This window comes from Haemaphysalis longicornis, unplaced genomic scaffold (genome assembly GCF_048455015.1).
Source record: "Haemaphysalis longicornis isolate Haplotype H1 unplaced genomic scaffold, Haemaphysalis longicornis Haplotype H1 scaffold_14, whole genome shotgun sequence".
Lineage (NCBI taxonomy): Eukaryota > Metazoa > Arthropoda > Arachnida > Ixodida > Ixodidae > Haemaphysalis > Haemaphysalis longicornis.
The window spans coordinates 18,564,003-18,587,016 of NW_027526245.1; the positions used below are offsets into that span (position 1 = coordinate 18,564,003).

At 47.4% G+C, this 23,014-nt stretch overlaps 1 protein-coding gene across 2 annotated transcripts in view; it reads right to left on the minus strand.

Annotated features, from left to right (window-relative positions):
* LOC144164991 (cytochrome P450 3A16-like) overlaps positions 1-23,014 on the minus strand; it is a 199,170-nt gene that overhangs the window by 97,165 nt on the left and 78,991 nt on the right. For both annotated transcript variants that reach the window (XM_077695174.1, XM_077695172.1), the window contains exon 9: positions 16,767-16,851. In XM_077695174.1, coding sequence (XP_077551300.1) covers positions 16,767-16,851 — 85 coding nt within the window. The remainder of the gene's footprint in view (positions 1-16,766; positions 16,852-23,014) is intronic.

Consider the following 23,014-nt stretch of genomic DNA (forward strand, 5'->3'; position numbering starts at 1 on the left):
CTTACATCAGTTTTTTCACTTCCCCAAAAGGATGAGTGGGCATTAAAATCACCTACTATTAGGAACGGTTCTGGTAACTGATTTACTAAGTCTTCTAAATCAAGCAGTGTTACCGTGAGTTGTGGTTCCAAGTACACACAGCAGACTGTGATTGTTTTGAAAACAAGCATGGTGGCAGCTACTGCTTCTAGGCTAGTTTGCAGTTTATGTTCTTTAGCTGCAATACCATTTTGCACAATTATGGCGACACCACCAGAGAGCCTATTCGCCTGCTCTCGGTCACAGCGAAAGACCTGGTATCCTTTCAGTATGTTCTTATGTTTAGGACCCAAGTTTGTTTCCTGAACGCACAAGACTGCAGGTGAATGAGTCGCGAATATTTCTTTCACGTCATTTAAATTATTTAAAAGTCCTCTACAATTCCAGTGGACTAGGAATGCCATGTTATTTTTGTATCAGGTGAAAACTACGTTTTCGGTCCCGTGATATGGTTTTTGCCTTTCTTTCCATTTTCAAGGGAGTTCCGCCGCACCACCGAAGTAGACGGCCGAGAACCTCCCTCAGTTGTGTCCATTGTCTCCTCCGAGATGCTGGAGGTTCGTGCAGAATGCACGGGTGTTGAAGTGTTGGACCTAGCCGTGTGGGCAGAGGTCTTCGCGACTGCCAAACCAGGGGTCCGTGCAGCCCGCTTTGGGGGTGGTGGAGCAGCACTAGCTGCTTCCACCGGGGGCGCGGGGGGCCTTGCTTCAGCCTCACTCTGTGTGGCTTCAGCAGGCGCCGAAGACAGCTGTGATGCCGCGCCCTGTTGCACCACAACGGAGTAGGATCGGGTATGCGCTGGTGTCAGTCGCCTCCGTGCTTCACGAAATGTAAGGTTTTCAGTCACTTTCAGCGTGATGATCTCTTTTTCTTTTTTCCACGCTGGGCAAACACGAGAGTATGCTGCGTGGTTGCCCTTGCAGTTCACACAGAGTTGTTGTTCGGATTCACAGTTCTCAGTAAGGTGTTCATTGGAGGCACATTTGGCGCAGGTGTCTTGGCCCCGGCAGCTTAGCGAGCCGTGACCGTATCGTTGGCACTTGTAGCATCGGCGAGGATTTGGAATATACGGTCTCAGTTTCATTTTTGTGTATCCTACCTCTACGGATTCTGGAAGTATGCTGGATGCGAAGGTAAGGACCATGTGTTTAGTCTGGATTTCTTTGTTTTCTCTTCTGATTTTGATTCTATACACATTTGTGACGTTCTGTTCTTTCAGACCTTCGAGAAGTTCCTCCTCAGACACGTACTTTAGGTCGTCATCGGATATGACTCCGCGGACCGTGTTGAGTGACCTGTGTTCGCTTATAGTTATAGGGATCTCACCAAAAGATGTTAGTCCTGGCAGTTTGTCACACTGGTGTTTGTAGAGCAGTTCGAGTAGGAGGTCTCCATTAGCTAGTTTTTTTACTTTGTAGCCTTCGCCAATGGTGGCAGTTAGGGTTTTTGCGACAAGAAATGGTGAGACAAGTCGGGCAGTTTTCTCTTCATCGTTGCTGTGAACCACGTGGAAGCGTGGGAAGTTCGTAACGTTCTTCGTGAAAAACTTAGCAGTTACGTCGGTGCCCCCTCTTTTACGAGAGGGATCAGTTGTGCGAAAAAAAGAAGCCATAAAATGAAAAATCTGTTCGGCCATGGTGCCAGCCGCCCACCATGGAGCCCAACAAGGGGACGGGACAGGAACTCGCGAGCAAGTCCTGCCCACGCCAGCTGTACACCACGACTATAACCTAATATGGCTGAACTCAGGGTCGTCCGCCACACAAGGTTAACCCTAGCCGCCAGGAAAAAGGGAAACTGAGAAAGAATGAGACGACAGGAAAGTTGTTAGAAAGGAGACAGGAAAGCGAAAGGTGAAGGGAAGGACAGGAAAAGGCGACTGCCGATACCCCCCGGGCGGGTCAGACCGGAGGTGCCGTCTACGGGAAGCGGAGGCCAAAGTGGTGTGTTGCCTCCGCCAAGGGGCCTTAAAGGTCCAAGCACTCGGCGTCGGCTCAACCACCAGGACCCTCTTTTCCCCGGTCACGGCGCTGCCACGCACGGCTAAACGTGGGTGCTCGGGGTCCGTGGTGTCGCACAGTACACGCAAACATCTGCTTTAGCAGATGCCCCCTGCGGGGAATTTTGAGAACTACGAGTGTTTGTGTCTCAGTGCTGTTTGTATATAACGGCCAATTCAAACTAAAATAAGTGGAATATATGGATTTATTGTTGATGGTGTCCCTGAAGGCCTTCACAAGCGGACAGGGATGCATGCGAATTAACAGCACATTAAAAACTTTACACGATTTTAAATACCATGCAGATAGAAACCATGACGAATATTCCACGATATGTTGGTTGCCTCGGAATATGCGTTCTAACTTATGTTATGCTAAATGTAAAAGATAATTGGGAGAGATGAGCAGTACCTAACGCAAACTTAGAAACTTAGATGGGCAGTACCTAACGCAAACTTAGAAACTTAGATTTCAGTACCTAACGCAAACTTAGTTACATTAAATTGAGGGCAATAGTAAAAAGAGAACATGATGGGCCTTGGGAACTGCAGGCTATGCAAAATATTTGATTGTTCGGTCTGGCGATTGGCAAAGGTAGGGTACCGAAACTAGAAATCATATTTTTGAGGCCCCGGAACCGGTTAGGAATGGTTCCTTCGATTCGTTCCGGTTCGGGTTCAGTTCCAAAATGGCGGAAAGAATACTGTTCCGGTTCAGTTCCGGTTCCGGGCAAAAATTCGGGTTCGGTTCCGGTTTTCGGTTCGGTTCCGGTTCCGGTTCGACACCCTGGTATCTGTATCATTTTCTCTGGGGGTCGGCGTATTCTTTATTATGTACTTCAGAACTCGTGAAAACCAGCGAATGCACTGATGCCTAATGACGCTTCCCGCACTTTAGACAATGCCCGCGGGGATGCTTCGCCATAATGCGATCGTAGCGGCAAAATAAACCAATGGTGACACCCAGCATAGCAACTGTTATGACCACACACCACGAACAACATTGTCGTCTGAGCCGCCGCATTGCGCAAAGCATGCGTGACGATTTGCGTTGCGCATTCTTGCTTCAAATCATGTATGCCCGGCCTCTTCATCTATCTAATTTCTACCTGCGGGACGCACGCTTGGTCATACAACTGCGTTGCGGCAATGAACATCCGCGGACGTTTTCGTACAGTGCGTGTTCGTCTGACCATATGGACACGGCAAGTTTATGAAGAACGTCTCCTAAAATGTCCCTGTTCAACCCTTTGCGATAAAAAATGTGGATTAATCACACTTTTTCCTGCACACGATTCAAGTACGAAAGAAGTAACGGTAATGGAATTTTGGGGGGTAAATCCAGTTTTAGCAAAACGAGAACCATGATGTACAAACACGCCATGATCTTTTTCTGTCCGCAATCGCTGCACGGAAGCTATGCTTGGGTCACGTGTGTTTTCGTACCATTCGTGTCGACGCCGGGGTCATTCAAGGTCACCTCCCATTGAAAAATATGAGGCGTTTTTTTTGTTTTTTTTTTTCAAAATGAGCCAGATCCAGAAACCGAAACTAAATGAGATAAAACTGCGGTGACAAGAAAAACTCGACAACTATCCCCTGAAAAAGCGGTGGCAAGAAAATAGGTGAAGTAACGCCCTGCAAACGTGTTAGCAGATCGTACTTCGTATCAAAAATGAGGCAGATCCTGCTGTTTCATGGATCAAATTGAGCCAACTCCATTTGCGCAATGGGAGTTTGCTTTTGGCTTGACTGTTCAGGCTGTTTCGGAGGTGTTTTAGCTGGCGTATCATTAATTAAGGCGGCAATTAGGATCGGCGAAAGATTTGTCCCCAGATGTCAACGATGAAGTGAACGGAAGAAGTGAACGAAATGAAACGGAGAGATGTGAAACAATGATTTCATCTGACTCTCCTTGTCCCTAGGAATAACTCTTGTTGTGTTTAGTTTTACTCTCATATTTACCATTTTAGTACCTAAGTAAATAGCCGCCGCTTACAAGCCCTACACCCCCGGTACAACTTCATTAAGGTGAATACATAAGCAGCCTTCTTGTGTATTCACCGCAAGGAAGTGAAGAGCCCGCCTACTTCGTGAGTGCGTTCATCAGGCGGGCCCAAGAAGTTTATCCTAGGGAAGGATTCGAAAAGAGCTGCTAATGGCACCAAGTGGACTCACCTGCTCTTCATGTTCTACTGTTCTTGGAGCCATTTTGCATATGTTTAATGGCTTTTCCGCCAAAACTCAATTGCACCATTCTTGAAAGTCAATTTAAACAAAGTTTTCATAAGAGTGCCGCATCAACTTCAGTGTTTCAATTCACTATGAGCCGAATTCAAACTTATCACCCCAATATTGCTCAAATTCACGGCATGATATATAGATATATAATTACTTATGGCCATAAACTTCCCTTCGCTGCCGCGTAAAATATATCATATAATAGCTTTGACAGCGTTTTATTTAGGTCCGGTAACAATCTTCCGCTTGTTTTTCAAATTCGCATTAGGTGGATCTGACTCATTTTGAAAAAAAAACAACGCGTCTTATAAGGCTTCTTAGAAGGACACTGAAGTGATTTGCAAACATTGAGGGATTACTATCGCAAATTGTATTCCGGAGTCCATAGGCCTTGTTTCGACCACTCTGAGTTCGTTTACGCGATTTTATTTAGTAGAGAAATCAATTCGAAAATGCTGTCCTCCTCTCTGCATTCTCGCCCATTTTCTGTGGCGCTTTTGTGTGAGGTCAGGAGGAAGTGACTTGGCTTGAATGCGCTACTGCACGGCTCGCCGACATTCCGACAGAGTCAGTCGGCCCAGCGTTTAGTCCGCCGGCCGCCGACGGGTCGTCGCAGTTCGCTCAGTTCAAACTAAGCAACGACACATTTGTGAATGAAAGAATGTGCCTTTCTTTACTTTGTTAGTTTGTACACTGTATCTAGCTCCAAGTCCAGGTCGCTCCACACAAGCGCTGCACAAGCCCACATGCGATGCTTCGCTGACTGGTATGCTATAGTAGGAAAATTTAAGGCCACTTGAAGGCGGGAAAAGGGTCAGAGAAGTCAATATAGTACTAAGGAAATAAAATCAACTGAAACGTTTACCGTACAGCGTAAAACTAGGGAGCAGGAAGCACTTTTCTGCGCTGGGTGGACAAGAACAGCGGTCAGCAGCACGGCCACACAACGGCAAACGCTTTTCCGTCTGAAATGCAATTGCTAGACGTGAGATACTGTGGAAATTAAGGGGACGCTTACTGCACAAGCGCTATACAACAAATAGTCACCTAAGCTGCTTGAAATGCTCAAACTATATAAAAGTGTAAACTGGTTATTTATTTTTTATTGACAGTACACCGCAGTCACGAAGGACCATGCAGGTCGGATACAGCAGAGCATGTCGCAATACATATAACTGATTTCAATTACAAAAAAACAACAAGAAAAAGATGTAAAAGAGAAACAGAAATTAACTCTACCCGCAAAATTGACCGGGTGCGCAAATCAATAGTTTCTAATTTGAAAAACGAGAAGAAAAAAATTACAAAACATACAAACAAAAATGCAGCAAGAGCTGTCAGTGCATTTTCAAATCAGTGAATCGGGCATTTTCAAACGCGGTGGCAGAGTGCGATGAAACAATGTTTTGAGACAGCGAATTCCAATCTGTAGTGATTCGCGGAAAAACATGAGTTTTTAAAAAGATTAGTGCGCGTTTGGTACAGAAGCAGATTACATGAATGCCGATTTCCCAATGTGCGTGAGAAAAATGGTTGTATATATGCGCAGGCATTCACATTTAGTTTGTTGCGATACAGCAAATATAAAAATTTGAGTCTGGCTTTTTTTCTGCGCTCTTCTAGTGTTGGAATATTTTTTACGAGTATGATGGATGACGGTGAATCTTTTCTGTTATAATTGTTAAATGTGAAACGAACTGCCCGCCTCTGAACCAGCTCGAGCCTATGCTTATCTTTTTGATAGTACGGATCCCAAACTACGCTTGCATATTCAATTTTAGGTATAACAGAAGTTTTATAAGGAAGAAACTTTGCACCGACTGGCGCGTTTTTTTTTTAATTTGTGCCTAAGAAAGCCGAGTTCTGGGTTGCCGCTGTACATATTTTTTCTATATGCGAGGACCAGGTAAGTTTGTTCGTGATTGTCAATCCGAAATACTTGTATTTGGTGGCCTCTGTTACGCTGTCTTTATTTATTTTATATGTAAATAAGAATGGTTGTTTTTTATTGGTTATGCAAAGCAGCACAGTTTTCTCGGAATAAGGGACATTGACCATGTTGGGCACCATTCGTGAATTTTTGCTAGACTACCGTTTAATGAAATTTGGTCGGTCTAGCATGTCACATTTTTGAAAATCTAACACTCGCCAGCAAAGAACCTTATTTTAACATCAGGGCACACAGCAGTGGTGACATCATTTACATACATGAGAAAAAGAATGGCTCCCAAGACGCCCCCCTGAGGCACGCCAGATGTAACAGGCAAACGCTTGGACTTGTGCCCATCTACATCCACAAACTGAGTGCGGTAGGACAAGTACTGTTTTTTCCAATTAATAATAAAAGTCAGAAGGCCAAATGTGTAAAGTTTGTTTAGAAGTTTACAATATTCGATACACGATCAAAAGCTTTGCTGAAATCCAAAGAAAAATTACGCCCACCTCCCCTCGCGGGAACCCTGGTGTGATGCGACGCTGAAGGGGGTTCCATTGTGCGTTTCCGTTGGGTCGATTACTCGAATTGCGTGAGCAATCGTCGGGTAATTCGAGAGAGAGAGAGAGAGAGAGCAAGCGTAGCGCGGACGACCGTCGACTGAGAGACCGGCCGGAGCGCGGCACTCCGCTTATATGCGCAGTGCACCAGAAGGAGCGGAGACCGCGGAGAGAGAGGGCGCTGCACATGCGCACAATGCGCTTGCGCCGCGCGCAGCGCCGCCCACCGGCGGAGTGAGAGTGCGCTGCGCCACGCGCCCGCAGATGTTGGGCGAGAGTGTTCGCTATCGGAGAGAGGAGAGGGGGTGAGCGGAGGAGAGACGCAGCTGTGCGGACGCGGACGACGACGACGCAGGAAGGACAAAGCCGCCGGCAAGAAATGCTCCTCTCAGTGTCGCATCTAAAAACCAAATCAATCTGTCCGGCTGAATCGAGGGTTAAAGCGATCTCATGAATAGTAGTTGTAAGCTGCGTGGGTGTGGAAAGAGCTTTGCGAAATCCGTACTGGCGATTAGATAGCAGTCGACTACGTTCAACGAATTCGGCTATGGAATGTATGAGGATGTGTTCAAGTATTTTGCAGCAGGATGAAGTCAGCGAAATCGGGCGGTAGTTTTCTTTTTGTAAGCGGCCTCCTTTTTTGTGAACTGCAACTACCCGGGCACACGACAATCATCTGGCATATAGCCAGTTTTAAACAGGAAAGGAAAATTTCAGTAACAATAGATGACACGGGCTCGGCATAGCGGCGCAAAAAAGCATTGGTAATGTTATCCAGTCCGCCTGAAGATCTTTCTTTAAGGTTCAATAACAGAGAAGAGACACCTTCAAAGGATAATGTTATCATCAAATATGGAAGGTCTAAATGACTGGAAGTCCCGCTCAGCCGGAGAGAATACGGAATGGAAGTATTCATTTAACACATCAGCTATGCCCTTAGGCTCCATTATAAGCACATCCGCGTTCTTTATTTTGTCTATTTTTTAGATTTCGAGCTCAGAAATCGCCAGAACTTTTGAGGATTTGTTTTAATAAAACTAGGCAAAGTAACCTGGAAATATTTATTTTTCGCACATGACAACACCCTGTGTAATTCTGCACGTAGTGAACTCAGTGATTCGTTATTGGCAACTTTATTCTTTTTTGCACGTTTAATCCTGCCCTTCAAGTGTATAATGTTCCTGTGGAAAACGTCCAGAGAGGCAAGGGAGGAGGCCGTCGTCAAAGAAAAGCGCATATATTTACATTATGTACAGGGAACCGTTCATCTATGCAGCCATCTCGTCGCCTCCTTCAGTCTTCTTCGTCTTCATGTCTGGGTCTGTTGCGCGCGCTGCTTGCGTCGTCCTCATCGTCGTCGAAAGTTCCAACATCTTCCCGGCCCACAAGGGTCCGCACGGGCGGCGGTGGTGTCTAGTCAGTTTGCCATTCATGTCCAGCCGGTGTGTGAATTCATACTTTTTTCTGATTTTCGGCCTTCTCTTTCTTCGGGACTTCGCCTACCTTTTGGCTTTCGACCTGTGTTTCTTCATGATGACTTCTCCAGGAGTTGAGTCACAAGCACATTTTCCTGCATAGTTCCGTGTGCGCTCTGACTTTGGAGGTAGTCGCAGTCGCTTCATCCAGGCCTTGTGTTTGTGCCTGAACATCTGTTTGTATCTTGAATATTAACGTCTTGTGCTCTGTGACATGTCGTGGCAACACTTACTCCTCCTCGTTTCTTTGATTTCCGAACACGTTTGAAGGCTTGGTTGATATTCTATCTCCTCAAGCTGGCAGCGATATCCCTCGATGATTTCTTTTTAGGAGACGATATGTAGTCTTTTCCTGTGGGCATCAGATTGACGTGAAGCTGCTGGGTCGCCGTCGAATGGTCAGTGGGTTTATTGGCAGTGTACTTACAGTCTGTTTCGTCTGGCGCTGGCATCGTGCTAAGATAGCTGCTCCATTTTCGTTGTCTCTGTCATAGCTGAGAGCACATCGTGGGTTGTGCGCGCAGCTTCCTTTGATGTAGCCGATGATGTGTTGCTTGCGTCGGTGAGTGTTCTGCGTTGACTCATGCCGTGCACAGTCTCGCCAAGGCCCCACTGTCGCAAAAACGGTCAGACGTTCCTCTTAGGGGCGACTTTGTATTGTCCGGTTCAGTTTTCCTTACTTTTCCGCGGGGTTCACCGTCGTCTAGACGTACATTTCCTCTCTTGTGAAAGTCAAGTTGCATGCCGCCTGGAGGAGATGTCATGGCCGCATGCCGACATGACGAGGAAGGTTCAAGCCCTTCAGTCGTGGGTTTCTCGACGGTGACACCTGCTGAAGCCAGCTCCCCATCCAGGGTGTTTTGTTCTGATGCAGCTGGATCTGGCATAGATGGCGTAAGCTTTTCAGGGTCTCCGTTCTGTTCTTCATGTGGTGTTTCCGGAATCTTTGCGATTTGAGATCTGAGCAAAAAATGCACAGTTGCCTGGCGTTCCTCAAGCGCTGTCTCAGTCGAGTTGTCATTCATAGAGGTGCATGTCGTCGGAGCTGGTGATGTAGCCAAGCTTGATGGTTTGGAGGGTTGACAACAGACTATTCGAATTCCCACCGAGATCGTTCAAGTAGTTGGCTTCATGTAGGTTCCGGTCTCCTCCTCAGGCTCTGTACTCTCGCTTGTAGGACTCGATTAATATTTTGTTACGTCTTGCCTTCTGTCTTGCGTTTCGAGGTGTGGCTCCAGAGGGACAAGTGCTTTTCGTCCGTCAAGTCTTCTTCGAAGTGAGCCAACGATTCTGTGCTTCTTTGACCGACTCTAGAGCGCCGTCGTGTTGGCCGTCGACTGCGGTTCCGTAAGCAAGGGCATCCAGCTTCTCGCTGATAGCAGCAAGTCGGTCGGTACTATGCTGGAGCCTCGCCATAGAAACGGCGGCCTCAACGTCTTTTGTTTCCTCAAGAGTGGTCGTCAATTCAGCGATAGGCTTCCGATTGAAGTCGAGAAGGCTTCTATGAGCAATCGGCAGCCGGTTCATCTGCCTCGACACCTCCTGCTCGCTTCGGGGTGAGCAATGCGGTCGAAGAGAAGATTTCCGATCCATGGCTTACCTCGTCGTGTCGCTTGACGTCCCGGGTTTCGGCATCATGTGGGAAACGTCCAGAGAGGTAAGGGAGGAGGCCGTCGTCAAAGAAAAGCACATATATTTACATTATGTACAGGGAACCGTTCATCTCTGCAGCCATCCCGTCGCCTCTCCCAGTCGTCTTCGTCTCCATCTCTGGGTCTGTTGCGCGCGCTGCTTGCGTCGTCCTCATCGTCCTCGAAAGTTCCAACAGTTCCTATCAACCCAAGGGTTCTGGCGATTTGAATTATTATGCTTCGTAGGAACAAAATTGTCAATGCATTTTTAACAGTACCTTTAAACGTATTAGACTAGGCAATAGCATCATGGTTTCGCAAGTCATCTACTAACGCCCACAGCTCATCGTGAAACACGTTATCATTAGCCTGATGAGAGTTTTTGAGTTTTGCGCTTGGGCCGAGCCTTCACGCAGTTTTTTATGCTGCAAGAAAGCATAACTAATTGATGGTCAGATATACCATCTTCTACGCGAACGTCATAATCTGTAATACTTCAGTTTACATATACAAGATCCAATATTGCGCCCCCTCCTCCAGATTCACGGCTGGCTTCACGAACGAAGTTGATCTAAATCACCTGTCAGCATTATATCTTGCAATGAATTGCCCAGCAGATAAGATGTGGCACTGCAAGCCCAATTATTTGACGGCAGATTGAAATCTCCAGCCATTATTATTGACCCATTAACCTGTGCCGACATGCAATCTGATAAGGCCAGCAAGAATTCAGGGGCGAAGAAGGCGGCCTGTCGACAGCCCACAATGTTAGTGCATGACCCCAGCAGTTTATTTAAAAAAAAAAAGACTTTCGTGGTTTTTTATCTGGAGTAGTAGTGTAGCTGAAAGAGTGTTTTTTTGAGATAACTGCAATGCCACCTCCCCGAGACATACGGTCACGACGGAAAAAAATCAGCGCCAATCCACCCAGTGAATGTCGTTGGAAAGCAAAGCTGTAAATGGCACCCACAACGATTACCCATGCGACGTCACCTAAATTCACTCACGTCGCTCTAGAAATAGTGAAACCAGAAAGAAGTGAAATACACTTAACCACACTCTCAATTATTCCAAAGAGATATTCTTGGTAAGGTTAAATTCATGCATGATGCACGAACGGTGGTTGTTTGACTTGTATTGGGGTAGCACAAATAAGCTCAAACCCGGTGTTAGACAATCTCACTTCTCCGTCTCTGCCGTCGCGGACGGAGGGGACGAGATCGGCGGGAGAGATGGAGGACGAGCAGAAGTTGGAGGAGTAGATCGAGGAGGAACTACTTGTATTCAGATTTCTGAACGACCCAGAGTGCGGCCCAGGGAGAATGGTTCCTTTTTCACTGTAGCCCATACTCAGTCCGCGCCGCCTGTGAAGCTGAGGATGCAGACAGGGGCTGGACAGCAGCATCTCCCATTGCTCTTGTTCGGCAGTTGACTGAAAGAGAGGACGGGGCCCGACTATGTGGCAAAGTCGCTCAGCCCGACTATGTGGCAAAGTGTTCCTACTTCTGAGCAATATTTACATTCAGCGTCGCAGTGAGTCGGGCGAATTGAAGACCCGTCGGGTGTGGGAAGGAGCCGGATTATATGAACCGTAGGGTAGTTTGCCATTCTCTGGAAGGGTCAGGGTGAGGCGAAGGTAGGGTTCGTCTCAGAAGACGATATTGCTGGGTTATGTCCCTGAACGAGACAAGCGGGTGACTGTCCTAGCGCAGCTCCATAGCATGGGTGGGGGGGGGGGGGGGTAAAAGTGTAAGCTTTGTGGGCGCATGTGTTGCGCTCCATAGAAGCGTGAACGAGTGTCCAGATGAGCTGAATAGAACCGTTTGGTGAGTGGGTTTTTAGCACACGCAGTGCAGGTGGGGACAGCAAACCCCGCTGGTAATTCCGGTAGGCTTGTTTGGAATCCGTGACTACCTTACGAACCCCTGGTTGAGTGAGAGCCAAGGCGATGGCTGTCTCTTCCTACTGTCGTCATGTCTTCGGTCTTGATGGAGGCACACGGAAGGAGGTTGGTTCTGGAGGTAGCCACGATGATGGCGTACTGCTGCCCTCGATGTTGGGAGGGGTTTGTGTAGATAACTGCATGATCCCCACCGAGGGTGGTGTTAAGTGCTTGAGCGTGGGCTCGTTGGCGACCCTCGTCGTGTGAGGGGTTCATAATTCTGAGCAAAGGGAGCATCTTTATAGTTCTTGTCGCCAAAGTCCAGGAGTTCATCAAGCGAACTGACATTCTGTGCTGCCCAGCCGATCTGGTGAAGGATGCGGTGACCCGTCGCAGTTCGGCTCATTCGGAGCTTCTAGTTAGAAATATGGCCCTCTATGAGCTCTTCCACCGTGTTGTAGAGTCACGTGCTAAGCAGCCACTCTGTAGACGCACTCATGGGAAGATCAATGGCTTGCTCAACCGCCTTTCTAATCATTATATACAGCATCTTTATGTCCTCCTTCCCGAGAAGAAGAAAGAGGGTTGACGACAGTGACTCTCGAGAGGACAAAAGCTTGAACTAGTAGAAAGGTATCGGATTCCTTAGGGCCTCGCTTCCTGGTGGCAACTAGCCTGATCATGCGTATTATTTTGTTGATGCTGTGTTTGAGGCGCTGCAAGGATACGTCACTCTTGGTGTTGGGCTGAAGATGTAGGCCCAGGATCTTGATGCTGGGTCTTGAAGTGATGGCCTGGCCATCAAGGAGCATTTGATTGTGTTCCTTGAGGTGTCGTTTGGCGTGAGGGTAATCGTTGTGGGTGCCAGTTACATCTTTGCTTTCCAACCACATTCACAGGGTGTATTGGCGCTAATTTTTTTACGTTAACAATAAAAACCACAGGCTTTAGCACATTGGCGTACTGGAAGTGAGATGCCATGGGTTGGTGTGAGCTTCCTTTAATTGGTATCGCGTGGAATTCAGCGAGAATGCACGGGTTAAACCCGTCAGTGTGCTTGGGAAGTGCACCACTTGTCTTCCCCGTCTCCGCGTGGGCTCGTAGACAAATCGGTAACACAACGGGCTCTGGCTTTGTTACTCTATTAGTTCCAGGTTCGATTCCTGCCGTTGCCAGTAAATTGTTTTATTTGTTCGCGGGAGTTTTCTGTTGACACCAACGGTCGGGAAAGGACCCTTGGGGGGTAGAGGTAAAAAGCTTTGCTTTAATATGGCGTGATTCGCTGACTGTTATATCGTCTGGTACACGATCATGCAGCCATGTTTCGGTTATTATTGTAATATGAGGGTCTTGGATCAGGAGAAGACATTCGATTTCGCTTGTCTTGTTGACGACGCTACGAGCGTTAAGATTTAGTACTGTAAGACACTTCGGCCTTGCGCATGTGCGATTTCATGAGTCCTTTGACTCAGTGCTCTGGCTGCGTTCCTCTGATTTGCTTCTTTGCTCTGCGCTACCTCGTGTAAATGTTTCCACTGACAGAAGGACTCGACCATTGGTGGCTTCATCTCGTACGTAATACACACCATCTACTTTAGCTTGTCGTGAATCAGAGTCACCTTCTTGCCGTTTGCCTTATCTTGTTTCCCGGACTGCTACAGAATCGGTCACTTATGCCGTGTAGAACTATAATCATTACTAATTGATTGATATGTTAGTGCCTGTTAATTTTTTTGTATTCCGGAGCACAGCCTCTTTTTCTGTGAAATCTTGGAAATAGACAATGACCGGTCTATTTTCGTGATGCTTATCAAGACGGTGGATTCTCGCCACTGAAATTCTCGCCTAATTTTCTGCTAAAAAGATCAGTAATCACCTTGTCGCTTAAAATTTGCTTGTCTTCTTCACTTTGTTCCTGAATGCCATAAATGACGAGGCTTTATCTACGACTACGGCTCTCAAAGTCCACAATTTTTTCAGTCTGCTGGCCTAGCCTTTGTCAAGCGGGACGATTCTCTCCTGGAGAGTCTGAATTTGTGAAGATTCTTCATGGACGTCTGCCACCATTTTGTCGAACTCGCTCCAACGATTGTTGAGGGCAGTAACTGCAGTTTCGATAACTACTCGTCTATTTGTTAAATCGGAGCGTTCTCCAAGTATTGCAGATTGACCTTTTGAAGTTGTTCGAACATTTCCTCTACTGTTGGTACGGGGCTTTGCTCAACCTCACCGCATATCATGTTTACAAACACAAAACTGTACACTATCAGAAGACATGTCCTTGGGCACGGCACAATCCATAACGTACGATGGTCATTTCGTATGGTAGAAGTACTGGAACAAACCTGGACCTTATACCTTATATTTCCGACGCCGGCAGCGCTGGCTCGTGGCCGAGTGGTCTGCAGCGCTAGGTATGTTGTTTTGCAAGTAGCAAGTTGGAAGCCCCGACAGTGTACATTTTTTTTGTAGGTTGTTTTTTCTCCTTTTAGGCTGATGTTTTCTAAACACTCAGTTCACCATTTTTGGGCCGTAACGTTCACTGCTCCACGTGCAAGTTCAAAGAACGCGCGCAGACTGACACTGACGCGCTAGGGAGTTCTCGTTGGCGTGCTGTTGCCATAAGCACCGACTGCTTGCGGGCAGTGGGCACAGGCCTGAATCAACAGATCCTTGGCCTGGTGCGAACACGCTTCGATACAGGCATGAGTGAGGCAAGCTCCAAATATAGGGGAAAGCGCATGGCATCTGAGCGTCTGCGGTGACGCGGAGGGCGTTCATCCACTGCTTGCGCCTCGGCATGTGATTGCTACAATTCCAAGCCGCCCTGGGAGGCTTATCTTAGGCATTTTACAGCCGACAACATGGCAGAAGCATGGTATGACGATTATTGAGATTGATTCCGTAAAATGCATAATCTCCGCGGATGACACGAGTTTCTTTTTAGCCAATGAAAGCTGCACAGATCTCATTAGCCGAGGCAATGAGATTCTAGCTAAATGGTGTGAATGGGCTTCGTCAAATGGCCTAATAATAAACCGTGAAAAAACCAAAGCTATTATTTTCCGAGCTAAAGGCAAACAGTTCTATGGGGGGGCATCTTCTTCTTCTATGGGCAAACTTCTATGGGGCGGCATCTCGATGGCCGCCCCATAGAAGTACTGAAAAGTTTCAAAACTCTTGGCGTGATATTCACAGTGCATATGCTCTGTGATTTGCAAACAGACCGGGTAGCAATGAAGCTTTCTAGAGTAATAGGACTTCTTTATCGAAATCGTGAGTTACTTCCCATTAAAACAAGGTTTATTATATACCATGCACTATTTAAATCATGTATTAGCTATTGTTTTTTAGTATGGGGTGCCACTACACTGTCAAACATCTCTAAACTTTCCCGACTGCAGAATAAAGTAATCAAAATAATAACCAATACTGCAATGGATCACTTGGTTGGTACTTTACCGAAATAATTCGAATTAATTGAGGTACAAAAACTGTTCGACTATTGCCTCTGTAAAGCATTAATAAACGAGCGAATCCATAACACAAATACATTACTTAACTTGGCCAACTTGACTCGAAATAATTCTGTGTACAGCGTGAGAAACCTTGAACGCTGATTTGTACCTACCAGCCGGACTAACTATGGGAATAATATGCTCAGCTCCATAACACCAAGATCACTCAACACTCTATATAAAAATGTTGTCGACATAGCAAATGTAACCCCAAAGAGCTTTTTAGCAGTGTTTCTTTAGTGATGTTCACCTTACTGCATTTTAGTTACTTGCATTGCCCCTGCACTGCATTTTATAGAGTACTGTTTTTTCTCGTGTTATATATGCATACCGTCGTGCTATTTTCTCTTTGTATTGCGATTGTTTCTTTGTGTATTTCACTGCAATATTACGTTTTCTATATCCAGAGTATACTACTTACACAAGTTGTAATCAAATGATGAACATGAAAATGTTTGCTGCTGTATTTGCGTTGTACACACTGTTGTCCAGGTCCAGGGAGTTGGAGCTTTGTGAAGCTGCAGTACTGCATCTTTTCTCCAATCCCCTGATGTACTTGTACATGAAATAAACTGAATCTGAATCTGAATCTGATTGATTCATTGTAGGGTTTAGCGCGCCGACGAAGCGCAGGCGATGAGGCGTGCCGTAGTGGATGGCTCCGGATTAATTTTGACCACCTGGGGATCTTTATCGTGCACCGAGATCTCGTACACACGGATGTTTTTGCTTTTCGCCTCCATCAGAAAAGCGGCCGCCATGGCCGGGAATCGAACCCGCGACCTCGTGCTCGGCAGCGCAACGCCTTAGCCACTGAGCCACCGCGGGGGGTATTATAGAGATAACGAGAATGCCCATCCAACGATAATTTCGAATGACAAGCATGGTCTTTTACAGAACCGAAACCGTAACTTGTTTGAATGCTAATCTTGTCAATTGTCCAATCACGGTGCACCTCCTCCCGACGTGACAGCCTTTAGTTTGTATGGCCGCCGCAGACCGCGCATGATAGTTTTTCTTCTTTCGGGCTTTATAAAATAAATATTGCCTTATCGACAGGATAAACGATGAAACGTGTGTTAATTTGAGCCAGCCTACGCAGTGCAACCAAAAATGGGAGCTTGGCAAATTCACTTCAGTGTCCCTTAAAATGACCCTTCGTGTGAAGTGCCAATGCGCGGAGTGGATATTGAGGCTGGTCTCTTTCAGAAAGGATCCTGTGATTAGGCTTTTCCGTTCGGGTCTAGCGCTGGTCCTGCTGATATTCTTTCGCGGTGTTCCTACTTTCCGTCTTTCGTTAATATGCAGCGGTTATAACGTTATTTAAGCAAGAAAAGGTGGCGGAAATCAGAACACGTTACACACACGCAAAAACAAAAACCTCTTTCAATGGTTGTGTGAGGACAATCTCTTGCTAGAAACGTTCAGAAGCGTCGGTAGCCTTTAGTACTGGAGGGCCCTAATAATTTAGGCCCAAGAAGCGCTCACCTCGCCTTCCGGATCTGCGCCCCTGGCAGCCGTCTTCGTCTTTGCACTCAGCGTCCAGCAGCAGACGCACAAAGTCCGGCCTCACCTGCAAAACAGTCGTTCTCTATTTTCTTTCTTCACGCAAATTCTGAGCGCAAACGTGTGACGTGGCTATACTCGGGTGCAACTGAAGGACGGCAGCAGCATCACACCGCCAAGGAGACGAAGCCGGATGCCAATTCGCGCGCGCGTTTTGAGAGAAGATGGCGCTTATTAATTGGCGACATTCTTTCACGCAGTTTGTCGTAACTCGAGTAAGTGATCAGTGGAGTAAGCGCGAAAAATCACAGAAAGGACGTTCAAAATATTGCGCCGCGCGAAGAACTGGCGACTGCAGTGGCAAGGCAGCTTCGGTTGTCCGTAATTTGTATACCCGAGTGTGGTCATTGGTTGTACAGCCGTTACATTTTCTAATAATATCGCAGGAGCGTCGACCGTCGGTTGCGTCAGCGCCTTATCAAGGCAGCGAAACGAGCGAGAACAGTTCGCATGTGCCAAACGGTCTCACCAGTTCAACCGTCGTCTGCTAGATTCTTCCCTCGATCACGACACAATCCCTTCCAGCTAGTGATCATCCGGCTTTTTTTTTGCCGGGTGGTGGCAGCTAATTTACAGCGAAGCAGTATATGTATACCCCCCCCCCCCCCCCGTTTTTATTCCGGTGAAGCCGATTTACTCGGCGCCACTCCGGCACTCCTCCTCGCCATCGCCGACCGCTCTATCACAGCTGCTATTCCCCTCGCCACCACCGCTGCCTCTATCACAAGTTGCGCTATAGGCTGACAACGGCGATAGCGCCGTAATCAGGGGCGGTATTCTGGAGTGTCTCCGTTTTGAAAACGTCCGTTTCGCATCCGTTTTATTACGACGTAGATCCCGTTGTGGGTTGTCTTTGGGTTGACTTTTGCGCAACTGTTTTTCCAAACACACTTTAAACAACCAAACAAATTTTAAACTATTCTTTTAATTTATTTGAAGGTATTAGGAAAACCTAGACATGATAACAGTTATATTTGATGAAGCTGAAATTTTTCATTACCAGAGGACGAATTTCGAAAGATGGCAGCTGCAGCCAGCTTTTTCTGTGGCAGTAAAGCGCAAACAATGCTACAGCTGTTCAGCTCTTTTATGTGCATGACAATGATCTTGTATGAAGATAATAACCCACTGTCAAGTATTTTCACCTCGACACACATGCGGCACGTTGACGCGAGCGTTTCGTTGGCATATTTAGAGATACTTTCTCAGCGAAAACCAGCGTGAATGGTCAGTATTTTCGTTTCTTAACTATGTGTGTGCTTCGTGTCACGTCTACGAATGTTAGGCTAGTATGTGTTGTCGTCAAAAACCACAAAAGGTTATAAATTTTATGCCGAGCGCTTGCGTAATTTCGTTCGTCTACTCGGCAGAATGAAGCTCGCAGACGATCGTTTATTTCACTCTGATGGGGACTTCGTCGATGCACCGGCTCACAGAGGGTTGCGACAGCGATATCGTATCTTCATTAACGACCGCTGACTAAAAGCCACCAATTTCGAAGAAACGAAGGGCGCATATCACTTGGTCATCGACACTGGGCCCGGGCTGCCGTCGGCCAAGTTCGTCTCGCAGCCCGTCGCACACCCACCGCGCAGTCCTCTTCGAGAAGAGGAATGTTTCTGCAGGCATTTCTAACGGCTTAAAGTTATTTCTCGTCCTCCTGTTCCGCCGGCGAGCCTACAACAAGGCGATGACCACTGCATCCATATTAAAACTGCTAAAACTGTCTGCTTGTCTGCTCCGAGAATCTGCGGCTCAACGCAGTAGCTCTTCGATGGAGGCAGTTGCGAAACTCCGCCTCAAAAAACGGCCCGCACTTGGACCAGAAAATCTCTATGCTGAACCCCCCAACTTTGGACGGGGGCGCCACAGCAGCCACTGCAAGAACTTAAAAAAAAAACACAAATATGCCAAATGGCGTTTTAATCTTAAACATTACTTTAAAGGTGCTTCAGTCTTTATTTTTGTACTTCCCTAAGTTATTCGTTGCTTTCATAACTCCGGTTTTTATGTTGCGTTTGTTTCTGCGTCTGCGCTATTGCCTCGTGAGGGCATTCGGGCGCAATATAGGTCCGATCTGGATTACTAAATTTGCAGTTGTCGCTCGGCCTACAGCACACAAGTATTCCAAGGTAATACAGCAGCCGACCAAGTGCCCTGTAAATAGCCCTTCAAGCGTGGGGAAAGCCTTCGAAGCGAATATTTAACTTTTTTCCGCCAGAACACCACAGATGACGCGTAGCAGACGACAAGGCGCTGGCCACGACACATCTCGCTCATGGCACGGTCGAATTTTAACACGAAAGTGTGGTATTCCCGGATACACCAAGATTTTGATGACGTCATATCCGTCACGGAAATGACGCCAGGACAACGAACACATAGGAAACGTGAATGGTGCTGCAGTCTAGTAGAGGTAATGCGAAGTACTTCATCATCACCTTAACCAGCGCCGACAGTTGGCGTAAGCTGCGTCGTAGCGACGCCGACAGGCGAATGGCGCGAACGCCGACTGATTTGATGCGAAGAGAACGCCAGCGCAAAGCAGAACGCGTTCGCGCGTTCTCGGTTCTACCTATCGCGTTCCACAACTTAAGCTTGTCGCAACGCAAACGTCTGCCGTACACGCCACGGAGCAGTAACAAAGAAGTCGCGCGTTTCCTGAAGCGACCCGCTAGCAGGACGTCGCTCGCCAAGCACACCGACAAGACAGCAACCAGCCCACAAATCATGCTCCTTTCGCTGCAGATTTCGCTTTTGTGCTTTACCGATTCCTACGACAAAGGAACCAACCGCAGTTTTTTTACTACTCTTGCTTCGAACGCATATAAAACACCTGCATGGTTGACCGCATTGATCTGCTTTGGCACAACAGATCTATTTTAGCACCTAAATACTATTTTTCGCCTTGGTCACCGAGCGGCAAAGCGTTGCGAGAGTTATTTTGTCACGATGGCGCCACTGTACAGAAAATCCAAAACAGCGGACCAATCGTAGGGCCGCTTTTTGATGCATGGGGCCTATGGGGTGTTTTGCAACTGCTCGTAAGAGACACCCAGAATCGCACGGTCAGTGTGAGGGTAGGGTTATTGAAAGTGTGCGGGCTAATGGGAATTGAGGATGTCATTTGTGGTGGATTTAAAATGTGCTATAAACTGAATTTGCGACAGAACCAGATAAGGGGTTGGAGATCGGCCTCGGTGGCATTGAAACAGCGAGGGCATTCAGGTAGAGGGGCGTAACATCACACGAGAGTTTCGGGGGCATTGCTAGCGTTTAAGATGCATTCATTGATGAAGACATAGGCAGTTAGGTGAGATCCGGAGGAGACGCAATAGTAAGATTTTAGAGGCTAGTTTTTGTGTCTTTTTTGGCCTTGAACTATTTGAAGCTCTGGCGATGAAGAGTACGCAGGGGGCATTGCCGACAAGACGGGAGCAGCAGATTCTCAACCTCAAGCTCTCCTATGCAGCCGTGTGAGCCACCTGATATCCCTGTGAAGATGCCTCAGTCGATTCATCTTCATGTACCTCGGCCCCGATGTTGGCAATATATTTAAATTTGCGCATGATTTCAAGACCTGGTCTCGGAATAGTTAACAGTGTGACACTGCAACCAGCGTTGCAAGTAAGAGCGTGGCGCGAAATGTAATGCACCATCAAGCTGATGCGCTCTATGCGCCCTATGGGTGGGACAAGTAGCATTTCTATGTACACACCTTGCCAGAACTTTGGCTGCCTGAGGTCAGCTCGATAGGCACCGTAATAAGATTTATTTTACTGCCTTCGCATCTGGCCTTCTAAACACAAAAAAAAACGAACAAAAAATACGTGCCCATAGTGAGCAGAGTGGAAGGAATTGCGCCTGTGAGGGGGAGGCTGATTTTCCAGGGCCGACTCGTATTCTCCGCGGTTGTTGATGGTCAAAGCCCCAGCATGACTCTAAACCCTGTGCTCAGGGAGGCGCTCGTGTAGATTCTCATCTGGAAACGCTAGACGCCCCGAGAGCAGATTCCATAACGGGAATAGAAGGTTCGCACGCGAGACGTGTGGATAAGTCGCGGCCCGGACCCCGTACTATGCAGCTGGGGCCAATCCGCACGTGGCGACGAGGCCACGTCACGTGGCAATGTGGAGGCGGCTGCAGGGGACGGCACTGGCAGGCGGAGTTTCGGAAAGACCCGTTGTACGTGCCCGTTGCTAGAAAGCTTCCCGAGCAGCGAAGCTTCGCCGTTTCGAAAGAACACAGAGCACTTCGCAATGCCGAGGGAATGTCGCAACACTCGTGCTGCGCCATTCCCTTCACAAATGTGTTCTTTAATCTTTCGAAGTTGCTGCAATGGGTGCATCACAGATGAGGATTAATCGTGATCGGACGAATCCAGGAACAGTATCAACGAGGATTCACATATCGGATGGTAAGGGTACCTTTGGACCTCGCCACGGTAGCCTGAGAAGTCGTGGGCCCCTGTCAAGCAGCTTATTGCAGCTTTTAGCCCAGGAGACCTTCCAGAGCTACACTACTGATTATCTGGTAAATAAATCTCACTTGACTTGACTTGACTTTTTGACACCATCTTGTTTTTTTTTGTGCGAGTATAGGTGTTGACAAAGAAGCTTGTCTGACCACTAAATGTGCCGTAAAGAAATCACTAGACCATTCATACAAGCGAATCCTACGGAAGCGTGGATGGAAGCTTGCCGTCGGACGGCATGATATCGCTTCTGTCGCGACAAGGGGGTCTAGTACGGGCTGCGCTCCAATTGGCGGACAGCCTTACAGACCGCTTACGAAGCAGACTAATTAGACGTCTGAATGGGAACGGTGCAGTGGTCACGAACGCAGACGAAAGCCTCGTAGCAGTCCAGTTAACTCTAGCCGCGCTTTCATTACAAATTATAGCAAGTCTATTATATGCATTACGGGATTCAAGAAGTAAACCAAAGCACCTTCCCCAGTAATATATTACACTCGATGCTTGAATGAAAAAAACAAGTTAGTTTGTTACTGCACTAAAAAAGGCAAAAAGGGCGCTGTCGTCGTTTATCAGTTTGAACAGGAAGGTAGCCTGCACCGCTGTTGTCTTCATGGCCTGCGTCGTTCGATTTGGGACGGGGCGGGGGATATGTTGGACTGTCCGCGAAGACGGCCACGAAGCCGCCTAATGGGCAAATCGGAATTCATCCAGGGGTGGACGCGGCAAAGGGGGAGGAACAATGGCGCCGGGGGTGCCGAGGGAGGCTCCTGCAGTTCGCATGGCCCGCTAGGAAGTGTTGTGGTGAGTTGCATCTCGCTGGCCCGCCGATGCGGACTAGTGCAGAATTGAAATGTACACGTGAATTCCTATCTGGGCTATTGGGGACAATGTGTGGTGTTCGTTTGAGACCTGAACACAGAAGTTATATAAATCATGCGGTCGAAGGTGGTTAAGTGAAGTTGCAAACCCAACTTTAGTGCGCAACATCCCAGTTTTCTTTAGACGTGGCTGCATTGTGTGATAACATGCATTATGGGTAGTTTTGTGGGGGAATTTTTTTTTTTGGCTCTTCGCTGAGGACTGGCGTTTCAGGCCGCTTTCTAGTCTGGCAGGACATCCAGTACAGCCGTTCCTCGATGTGCCTCACGACAAACGAAAAGCAAAATAAGTGAAACAGCTGCACCTACGCACGTAAAGCGATAAGTAAATGGTAGGCGCCCTTACTCTCGTCTACTACGCGCGCGCGACCACCCAGAAAACACATTTGCTAAGTAATTTAACATCAACTTCGTGTTCACCTTCAAGAGTTGGTCAGAAAAAAATCTCGTGGTGAAGCACCGATGAGCAATAAATGAATGAAACAACTCGTGTACTTTTATATTTAGCAGGTGCTCGACCATAACGGGGAAAGCACTAGGAGTGCTGCTAGTAGAGCACAAATTTTTGGTGGCCATATGAACCATCTCAGACAAGCGTACAAACAACTTTTGATGGTCGTGCAAACAATTTTAGACAGACGCGAACACTGCGCTGCGTTCGAATCACGCCGGTCACCCGCATGAACATATGCCAAGGATACAGAATACAGATGCACGGTATTACAAGCGTGCCCATCACGCTGCTTGCATACTGAAGCCCCCTGTGTGAAGCCCCCTGTGAGGAGAGGCAGTTTTGCAACGTACAGCTGTTTAGA